Consider the following 11,574-nt stretch of genomic DNA (forward strand, 5'->3'; position numbering starts at 1 on the left):
ACTTGCTCTTACAGAAGCGGACAGCATGACCATGGATTAGGCAGTTAAAGCAGAGTTGTTGGTTTTGAATGAACTCTGTTTTCTTTTCTAGTGTTAGCTCTTGAAACTCTTTACATTGGTTCAAATGATGGTTTAGCTTGCAAAAACCACACTTGATAGCTGGTGACACGTGAAATGACTTAGACTCGACAGTGACGTTAGGTTCTCTCTGGGTGCTTCGATAGGTACTCTTCATGTTCATGTTCGTTGTTTGGCTAGGTTGCATCATCTCTAAAACTCGGAATCTCTTTTCTAAAAACTTGTTGAACATGACCATTGTAGGTAACTCCGTGAGGTTCAGGTTACTTGCTTCTTCCTCCCACTCTTTATGTGTCTCGGTGTCTAACTTCTCAACAATGATGTGTATAATAAGTGTATCCCATGAACTTGTATTAATGTTTTGTACTTTCAGCTTGTTAAGGCACTCCATAGTTGTATCTAATATCTCTCGAATCGCTTTAGCAGTGCCTGTGTGAATTTTCTTTTGATTCATTAACTTGCTTAAGATGGAATTAACTATAACTCTCTTGTTGTTGTACCTGTTTTGCAGCGTGAGCCATGCCAATTCGTAGTTTGTTTCAGTGACGGCTAGATGATCCAACAGTTGAGCAGGTTCTCCAGACAAGTAGCTTTTTAAATAATGCATCTTTTGGACGCTGCTCAAGTTCTCTTTGTTGTGGATGAGTGATGTAAACATGTCGTAAAACGAAGTCCAATCTTGATAGTTACCGGTAAACTTCGCTATATCTATTTTCGGTAGCTTCACGTCATCCCTGCTTGTGCTTGGTGTTGGATTATTGCTGCTTGTACTCGTACCACCCGTCGTCGAACTCTCAAGCATATCTGTCATCTCTGCTTTCAAATCTAGGAACATTTCTTCGCACGCTGAATATACATCGTCTTTGAAATATTCGTACTTCGCTTTGTCTGACGATGTTGATATTTTTACCAAGGCTCGATTGTTTTCTACGAACTGACTGAAATATTGTTCTATGGATTCTTTTCTTGTCTTGATGTATCCTCTTGTTAATCTCGCTTTTGGTGTTTTCTTGAAGTTCGCTTGCGCTTTGAGTATTAGTCCACAAATATTTTCTTGCTCAGCTAATAAACCAGGTAATTCTTGAGACATTTTGAGATTTTTGAGATAACTATTCTTTGAAACTATGAAAATTCACACCGAAATCATGATTGTTTTATTTGACATGGAAAAAATTTTGACGTGTTCTATATTCTTCTGTTTCTCAAACCTAATTTTTTCCAACTTAATAAAATCTAATCTTGTAAATGCACTAGTTTGAAGCGGCGAATTTTCTGAGTTTACTCGTAGGTCTTAACATATATTTTATTTATCTTATCTTCCCGAAATCTCTAATTATAATTTTGTAATTTTGATGACAATTTTGACTGACGGCTTCTCGAAATATTTCTAAATGTTCTAAATCACTGACACTTAGGTTCAACTTTAGGTTCTATTGTACTGTAATTAAAGTTCACTTTTGAATGCACTGTCTATGTCACTTAAGTCGTTTCACTTCTCAACTCGAAGGACCACTTTGTTTGAATAAGTTGCTTAGTTACCAATACCAATTACCAAACATTTATTGACATATTTGACATTATATATGTATTTTCTATGATGGACTACTGTAACCTAGTTTGCGTTTGTAACAGCGCCATCTCTTAGGAAATTTGAATATCAAACTAAACAGGACAAAAAAAGAAGCGAGGAGGTAATGAAACAAGCAAAGATACAGATGATTCCTCGACGCAATGGGATGCTTCTTAAATTGTGTCCAGATTTTTTGTCATAAAAGTTTTTATTTTTCACATATTACTCTCACAAGTTCCGTGACATTTCGACCTTGTAATTTTTTAAGTAAATGTTTTTGTTTATCTGTGAGGATCTCACTAGAATAATATAATCAAGGTATGTTTATATTTGATGATTGAAATAGTAACGCAAAAAAAAAAATATATCTGTGTCTTATATTCCTGCCGAAGACTTTTATTTTTCCTTTTCCTTCTACACAAGTTTGGTCAAGTAATAAGAATTTAGGGCTCTCAATTTTATTTTGACTTCTACAACATTAAAGCTACGAGGCCATGTTTGGTATCGTTTTCGTATAAATTCGCAGTACCAAATTTAGTTATGGTATCACATTGACACCATTCCAAAGTAAAAACATATACTTTCTTTTAAACTCCTCTTCACGCTTAAACTGCTGAACAGTTTTAATTTAAATTTAGTACACATATATATTGAGTCCCGAGACAGGACATAATAAGTTATCTCAAAAATCATCCTTTAAAGGTGTGAAATGAGGTGTAGGGAGAGGAATTCAGAATTGACTTCTTGAAGTTAATACTGTTTAAGTTTAGGTTTGAAGTCATGTTTTTTTTATCATTTTTAACTAAATCAAAGATGTAGACCATCCCAAATTTAATATAAATCAGTTCAGCGGTTATTGATTTCCCGTACAAATTTCCACGCCACTTTTCACACCTTCAAAAGATGATTTTGGTTATAAGATCTATCCTATGTCCTGTTCCGGGACGCAAACTATTTCTATACCAAATTTCAACGAAATCGATTCAGCGGTTAAGCGTCAAGAGGAGTTTAAAATAAACCGGCCAAGTGCGAGTCGGACTCGCGTATTAAGGGTTCCGTACATTAAGTCCGACTCGCGCTTGACTGCACATTTCTAATAGGTTTTCCTGTCATCTATAGGTAAAGAACTATTTTGTGTATTCAGACAGACAGACATACAGACGCACGAGTGATCCTATAAGGATTCCGTTTTTTGCTTTTGAGGTACGGAACCCTAAAAAGATATTTTTTTATTTTGTGGAATGGTGTCAATGTGATACCTTAAATGGATTCAGCAACCCAGATTTATACGAAAACGATACCATACACGGCCTTGCACCTTCACTGATGTAGATAATTATATCAAGATAAAATTGAGAGCCCTAAATAAACTTTCAAGAGCGGATATCTCAAAAACTATTCAACATATCGAACAAATTGACGGAATAAACTTGTAACAAATTAAATTAACTTGCATTTTGTATAAGTGGCCATGTCGCTAAGATGCATAGTTTCCGAGATATAATCGAAAAACCGGAAAATGGGACCTTCAAAGCCCCCTCTCTTCCCCCGCTCAAGGGCTACGGCCGGGGACTTTTGATATGTTCACCTCCTAACTTGTCCAAACCAAGTTACAGAGTCAAAAATTGTGTTCCGAGCATTTCCCTCTACAACTTTTTGGAGCATTCGTTGGCTGACCTAAGTAGCTTATTGCATTTCTTTAAAAACTTTTCTGTAAAAGGTTGACGGGTGTTGGGTGTTTATATGGTTTTGGTCGATTATTATCATTTGCATCGCCCATGATGACTTACTAGAATTACTTACGAGCACACGAGACACTAATAGTAGTTTGACAAACCTTGGTTTTCAAGAGGTATTTTATATTGACATTTGCTGTCACAAATTTGCTGTCAGATTTAGTCGCAAACCGCACGCAAAGTGCACACAAATGTGTCGACACCTTGTTACGGAAAAGTGTACACACGGCGACGACACTTTGTTTCGAAACAATTCTAGACACATTGTGTGGACTCTGTTACGACACATCTGACATTTAGTTACCACTTTGATGATTCTGCGACTGGAATGGTTATATGGGCATTCTTACACAAATTGACTAAATCCCACGGTAAGCTCGAGAAAGCTTGTGTTGCGGGTACTCAGACAACGATAAATATATACAAATACTTAAATACATAGAAAACATCCATGACTTAGGAACAAATATCTGTGCTCATCACACAAATAAATGCCCTTACCGGGATTCGAACCCGGGACCATCGGCTTCACAGGCAGGGTCACTACCCACTAGGCCAAACCGGTCGTCGAACACGGAATCGTAAGGGCCTCATGCCGTCATTTAACTGCCCAGCTATGACTTCAAGCCCCTGTGCCACATTTGCAGTACAGTCAGCGTCGTATAATAGGTAGCATCCAAAGTATTCAAATAGTTCGGCACGCCGTACAAATAATATGGAGTACCGAACTATTTGAATACGTTCGATGCTACCTATTATACGACGCTGACTGTACAATGTACATTGCTGGCCCAATAAGTAAATATTGACGCTTGTTACCGTTACTCACTCTCAGAAATCTTATTTTTGGCATTAAACCTCAACCGCGACAGGCGACAAAACTCTTATTGATGGTCAAGCAAATCTCGTCAGTAGAAAAAGGCGCGAAATTCAAATTTTCTATAAGGCGATATCCCTTCGCGCCTACATTTTTCAAATTTGCCGCCTTTTTCTACCGACAAGATCTGCTTGACCAACTATATTTAACATTCTTAAACTTCTTGAATCTTTCTCACCCTCAAAAAGTTGAACCGAAATAAATCATTATTTATTAGCAAATACCATTTAAAGCTGTTCCAAAGGACACATAGAGTAAACTTAAGTCATTCTAGGCATACTTACCAACATAGTACCCCAGCGCTTGGTACTCGGTGACCAGCTGTTGCTTCTGGTCGGACGACATGCGCGCGAACACGGCGCCGCGCTCGATCACCCGCGCCACTTGCTGCGGGTAGTGCTCGCGCAATACCTGCACAGAAAGAAGATTCCAGATTTAATTGAAATTATGTATTTCAGGCACAAATCCCAATAAAATTATAGTGTTAGTACAAAAAATATAATTTAGCTACCTATATCTATGTTAGTTAAAAACCTACCTATATCTACCTATATCTATGTTGTGTTATTTAAAAGAAATATATGCGTGCCAATACCAAACTGTAACTTTCAGGCCCCAACGATCACGGAGAAAAGCTTCAGACAGACAGACGGACATGGCGAAACTATAAGGTTTTCTAGTTAACTACGGAACCCAAAAAACCTTTCGAGTCCCGCGGACTCGATATCGAGACGGCAGAAAAAATATCTCTAAGTTCCACGAACGCGATATCGCACACGGTAGTAAGTCTAATTATACTATAAAATTATCCCCATAGACAAAATGTCATGGCTTAGCATTGACAGGTCTTCAAATTAGATTTGGTTTGATTTTACAAGATATCAATGGCGTCCACAGGTAAGACCGACAGATACAAAATTTCCTTAAACCCGTGGGCAGACGTGACTCACTCCGCGATTTCGTCGCTTTGCTACAGGTAGCTAAAAGTACATCCGTTCCACCCCAATTTTGGGAAAAGCCATAAGCCGCGCGTGGCGCTGTCGCCACCTAGCGGCCATATCTGTGCTGCGATCAGCACACGGTCTGTTACGGTCTGTTACGATTAACAGACGCGTTTTGTTAGAGAGTGAGTCTTCTGTACCTAGTACTATTATTTATTCTGTGCCGTGGGTTCGTGGGTACGTGTACCACATCCTCGCATCAAAATATTAGGGAATCCCTGTTCTAAAAAGTCTATCGAACTGTAACGTCACAAGTCATCATCTCACCTTCCACGTGTCTCCAGTCATGACGACCTTGTAGTTAGGGTCTTCAGCCGGGGCCTCTGAGTCTGTCAGGGCACTCCGGGAGGAGCCTCTGCCGCTGTCCACGGAACGCCAGGATCTAGTTAGCGCAGTTCGTCTTCCTATAGGGGCCTAAGAAAAAGATGATTCAATATTATTTAGTTTATTATATTTTACAGTTATCATAGTTAATGCTTTTAGCTTTTAGGTAATCACTAAGGAAGAGCGCTGTTCCTTATTTAACACAGGTATTTCTATAAAGGGGCACCCACCTTTTTTTTTTAAATGCTTGGTGTTACTGAATAAATCATTTTTCATTTTTTTTTTTCGTTATCATTAGATACATAACGAGCGCAAAGCGCGAGCGAAGCATTTAATTTCCATTTGGGTAAATACTTTTGTGCGTTTGTCTGGGTGTTTCTCTGTCACATTTTTCAACCGAATTTCGTGAAATTTTGTGAACAAGTTTGATAATTATTAAAATTTCATTTTTTTTGACATTTTAATGTAATTCGCGATGCTTCATTTCGTACCCCATGCCTGGAGCTCTCGCAGCAGACGACGGGCACGAGCCCGCTGCTCTCCACGCAGAGGTGCACGACGCGCTCGCCCGGGGCTAGGATGCCGCATTCCTTGGCCACGCTCACCGCCGTGTGGATGTTGTCACCTGGGGAAATCGCACTTGTGTTAAAAATAACCGGACAAGTGCGAGTCCGACACGCCCACCGAGGGTGCCGTACTTTTGTTATAGCGGCAACAAACATACATCATCTGTGAAAATTGCAACTGTCTAGCTATCACGGCTCATGAGATACAGCCTGGTGACAGAAAAAACGAACAGACGGACAGAGGAGTCTTAGTAATAGAGTTTTACCCTTTGGGTACGGTACCCTAACAATTGAAACATGTTGCTGTTTCTAACAGTTCATCTAAGTTAACTTTGCACCGACTTGGACAGAACAGACATTATAAACGTCATATTTTCATACAAAATTTGAAAGTTTCATACACTTTGTCATTGCAAAAGCCAAGCAGAGTAGACCTTAGTCCGACTAAACACATACAGTATGTTTTTTTTATTCTTCCCACCCCACGCAGAATAAATTTAAACCACTCACCATCAAGAGGCTCGTGTGCTTGTTTGCAACCAACGAGGTATAAAAATAAATAGATAATACACCTCAAAAGTGCTACTTATTAAATACATTATTATATCATGCTAAACTAGCACAAAAAACCTCGAGCAATCTTGTAAAAGTTCAAGGCCGAATAAAGTTAAGATTAAACAGAAGGTTGCGTAAAAGCATCATTCTATAGTCCATTCGCCTCGCTGACGTCAACTCATAGCTAATTTTGGATACTCATCTATAAGCATCGGTGGTTCAGTGGTAGAATGCTCGCCTGCCACGCGGGCGGCCCGGGTTCGATTCCCGGCCGATGCATACTTTTTTGTTTTTTAAATATATTTTTTTTATTAAATTTTGCCTCGTTGTCAAGTACCTACACATGTTATTGAAATTATTATTTTTGATATACATATATTACTGATATGTTATCTTTCTCGCCCAAGGGCTATAGAAGGGAAATCCAAAAACCTATTTATCGAAAAGGAAATGTGGTTTTATCTACTACTACTACTTTATCGTTAGTGTTGATACTAGACATGCGCGAAACAGTGCTTCGAAAAGTGATGCTATATCACATCACTTTTCCGAACACGTAATGGTACACTGAGATATCACATCACTCATCACTCGAAACATGACCCGAACGTGAAACAGCGCGCGGGCGCGCGCGAGATGGCCACATTACAGTTATCTCCTCAATTACGCAGCGCATCCACGGCACTCTAGTGATTCTATGGCGTCTCGGATCCGTATCGGCGATCGATCTATTTATTACGCGTTGCGTTTTGTCACCGCTATGCGTAAGATTTTTTGTTAATTCTTAAAAATTGTAAATAATGTAATTAATTACTAATTATGTATGTAAGATTCGGAGGTAGATATTCAAATTGATTTCCCTTCATACTTTACCAAAACAAAATGGAATTCCAGGCTTAGGACTGGCAAACTTCGATGATTATTTAATTATTTTAGAATTATGAATTAAAAGTAGAATATACGTATATTATATACGTAAACTAAATGTGAAGTTTGCGACTACTTAAACGCACAGCGGCGATCGGCCGAGCGGACCGATCCGTATTATTCCGAAGATAGCCGAAAGCATCGCAGAGCGAGAGCGACCGAGCGCTGAGAGCGAGTGCGAGTGAGATAACAAAGCAATCATGGCATGACGAACAAACATGACACTATCACAAGTGGCATTACACATTACGCGCTCTGTGAGTAGACTTTAACTGACCATTCATATCGGCGCGTCAACCTAAGTGGAATTGAATCCATTTCGCGCGCTTCGGCCGGTCGTTGGCGGTCGCGCGCTCGGCGCTCGGCTCGCGTGATGCGTAATGTTTGAAGTAATGGTTGATTTCTCGGAGTAACGAGTAATGGCATATTACGTGTTCGAGAGATATCTCATTTGTGATATTACGAGCATTACTTACACATGTCTAGTTGATACAGAAACCGTAAAGCATTCTTCATATTCTTTCTATTAAAATACGCAACAACTTATTATATCAAGCGTATTATGAAAAATAACTGCTTATGTGCGCAACTTTTTTTTGTATATAGCTCGGTCCCTGCAAGTTGTCTAAGGTTGGTGCCATACAATAAAATGATACTACGATTAAGAGCTTTAAAACGACATATATCTCAACAGTATACATCCATGGGACACTGTCCATACTAAAGTGCCCATTCTCCTTTATTAGTGAAAGAAAATAAGAATCTTTTATTGAGAAATGTACCACATTGTCGATAGTCAACTAGGGCCTTTATTGGCAATCAACACTTTGATACCTTTTGCCTACAAACTTCACCAAAAAATGCTGATTATTATTATTTCTCTTTTGTTCTTCTCGTTCACTGTGTAAAATTGTAAATCTGTTCTCCCTGTCAAGCATGATAAGCAAAATATAATTGTAAGTAAGTATTATTTATTAAATTTGTAAGTTCGCACGCTATACATATACTTTATACAGTTTCTACCTGTGGAAACTTGTAATTGGCTTACTGTTTCTATGTTATTACCTAACTTGTTACTCAAGCTGTAAGTTTTCCTAATAAATAAAGATAAAAAACAAAAATAAAAATAAACAGAGTTACCAGTGATCATGACGACCAGTATGTTGGCCTCTTTGAGCTCATGGATGATGGGGGTGGTGGCCGGCTTAAGACGGTTCTCCATTATCACCAGCCCGAGAAATTCCAGCTCGCATTCCACCTGTGTATAAAATAAACGTGCCGTTTAGTACCTATGTAGCTAGAAGGAAGCAATTTTTTTTTAGTAAAGGATTAATGAGTTATATTCATAAAGAACCTTTCAGAGAATAAGAATGTAGCCTTAATCATGACAAACATAAAGACGAGTAGTTTCGATGCTACAATGGAAGAAATAACACAATAATGACTGATTTACATAACATTACAGTAGCAACCAATGCGTCATAAAATTAGAATTAACAGCACCAGGGACCGGTATATAATTAACCGGTATTCAATCTCGGTATCACGCTTGTTTATGTATATGTTTGCACTTAATTAAGTGAATGTGATCAACCATTAGGCTTACCTAAATATTGTTCTATAATATCAAAGAAATATTGTGAATGCTATGAGATATTTAGATTTTTAGTTATACCGGTAAACGGTTCCTTCTTAAAACTACACCACAACAGTTGACTGATTGTTCTTGCTTTAAGGTAAGCTGATTGGTCTTAGGTCTGATATCATTAGGGTCTCTATTGTTTCCCATAAAGTTTTAAGTCATAATGTATTGTTTGTCCACATGTTCGTAAGTCGGAATTTGGTTTTTCTCAGAAACGCGTAACTTTTCAGGATTGCCATAAAACAAACCTAACCTAACCTATCTATAGGATAACCCTACGAAAATCCTGAAAACCTAACGGTTTCAGAATTATGTCTAATGGTAATCTGACAATCATTACATTATGACTTTCAATAATTATGTCAAACAAAGGGACCCCATTTCATTAACCACAATGCTTCATTCTAGACTGATAACTAACCTCGTCTCTGGTCATCTTCTGAAGCTCTCTATGCGTCTTCTCGAGCATTCGTGTGCCTACTGCGATCACGCGGTACCCTTTTTCCGCGTAGAAGTGGAGGATTTCATCCAGGTCTTCGGGTACTAAAACCAAAAAAGCAAAGTTATAGTAGCTATTAATAAAATAATAGTTAAAATTAAATAATTAATTGTTCTGTTAAAAGGACTTCTAAATCAGTACAGTTAGGTGCAGAGAAAAAATTGACAATCAAATCAACGATCAAGTAGAGAGGCTTCGTCGAAAATGTGTCCATAGAAATATAAATGACAAAAACGCCCTGATATTGACCTGAAAGTCTACAGGGGCGGTCAACTAACTTAGCTAAATATGGTAGTCCACATATCCAATTTATTTTTCCATTTTTTTGTGCATTGCGCCTCATATTTTGCTTAATGAGAGAGTGAGATGCAATGACATTGGACAAATAAATTGGTCAGGTGGAATACCACCCTAAGACTTGAGTCGGACAACGCTAAGTTTTCATGCCAAGTGCTACATTGGAGCTTATAGGGATATATATGGTATTCTGGTATCGTCTTGGGTCGTCCCATTCGTTTTTCGTCAAGTTCTTAAATTAGTCCTATTCTGCTTTCGTCACTCATGCTACATTCGTCACAATCGTCGGTGGCTTTCAATGTAAAATGAGTGACGAAAGCAGAATAGGACTAATTTAAGAACTTGACGAAAAACTAATGGGACGACCCAAGACGATACCGGCATTCTTACTGCCAAGTTAACGTGTTCAGATTCTAGGTTTTTTCTTTTTTTTTTTTATTATTATTATGAATGGGCTTACTCATGGCCACAGACTAGCCGAGGCGTAGACGTGGCCTACGAGCTCGCCCAGAAGGTGCCTGTTCACTCTTGATTTGAAGGTTGCCGGGTTATAAGAACACGGAAATATAGACGCCGGCAGGGAATTCCATTCCTTGGCAGTGCGCATAAGGAAAGTAGAAAGCGCTTCGTGCGAATTGGTGGAATATCTACCATGTAAGGATGGAAACCGGCCGTGCGACAATAGACATACCTGTCTCTTTCCTGGAGAGCGTCCGGATCATCTCGGGCGCGCCCTTGCAGTACACCCTGAGGACATCTTCGCCCAATATTCTTGCTACTACGGAGGCACGTTGGAGGGACGACACGAATTGGTGTTGCTGCACTATTCCCACTTCTAGAGGCAGCTGAGAAAGAAAATATCACTGTTTAGTAAAGAAACATCAGTCTACAATGTTCAAATAAATAAATATTTCGGGACAATCTCATACAGATTACAGATCACCTTCTCAAACTAAGCAAAGCTTGTACCTATACTATGGGTTTCACTCTCTGCTAGTGGTCTGCTGGCGACCACTTTATCTAAGAAAAAAATACTAGCCCCTCGATAAAAACTCACTCGTAGTAGGTACTACCATCTCGCTAAATCAATAGCTGGCTATAACATATATCGTAAAAAAATTAATGTTGTTATTAACATATCTGTTTCTTAGTGTTCCGTGCAAAACTTAATTCACGGAACACTTATTTATGGGATCATTTTGGTATGTTCTTTTTTGTTTTAACATAAATGTATCTCTGTAAAATACCTACATTATGGCAAAACATATATAATAAAAAACTTACATGCACATCGTCAACGTTGATATTGGCAGTTCTACACGGTCGTACGATAGTTGGTGTGAGGAGTTCATAGTTGGTCGTCTCGGGCACGGCAGGCTCCTCCAACGTCCAACCAGTCGATTCGAACATCTGGAACACGATCAAAACTAGTTCAACCTCTAGCCGCCCATACGTCAAACCTTGCCAAGCAAAATGAAATTTTATTTTATCAACACAAAGTT

At 38.7% G+C, this 11,574-nt stretch overlaps 1 protein-coding gene and 1 non-coding gene across 2 annotated transcripts in view; one reads left to right on the forward strand and one right to left on the reverse strand.

Annotated features, from left to right (window-relative positions):
• Window positions 1-11,574, reverse strand: part of LOC134675459 (polyamine-transporting ATPase 13A3-like) — a 42,494-nt gene that overhangs the window by 10,186 nt on the left and 20,734 nt on the right. Inside the window, exons 12-18 of the mRNA XM_063533728.1 lie at window positions 11,357-11,482; window positions 10,764-10,917; window positions 9,698-9,819; window positions 8,775-8,892; window positions 6,078-6,211; window positions 5,530-5,676; window positions 4,546-4,672 (exon numbers count right to left, since the gene is read on the reverse strand). Coding sequence (XP_063389798.1) covers window positions 4,546-4,672; window positions 5,530-5,676; window positions 6,078-6,211; window positions 8,775-8,892; window positions 9,698-9,819; window positions 10,764-10,917; window positions 11,357-11,482 — 928 coding nt within the window. The remainder of the gene's footprint in view (window positions 1-4,545; window positions 4,673-5,529; window positions 5,677-6,077; window positions 6,212-8,774; window positions 8,893-9,697; window positions 9,820-10,763; window positions 10,918-11,356; window positions 11,483-11,574) is intronic.
• Window positions 6,916-6,986, forward strand: Trnag-gcc (transfer RNA glycine (anticodon GCC)). Its single transcript has one exon. It is a non-coding gene; the product is annotated as a tRNA-Gly (tRNA).

Source organism: Cydia fagiglandana, chromosome 22, assembly GCF_963556715.1.
Source record: "Cydia fagiglandana chromosome 22, ilCydFagi1.1, whole genome shotgun sequence".
NCBI classification, from domain to species: Eukaryota; Metazoa; Arthropoda; class Insecta; order Lepidoptera; family Tortricidae; genus Cydia; species Cydia fagiglandana.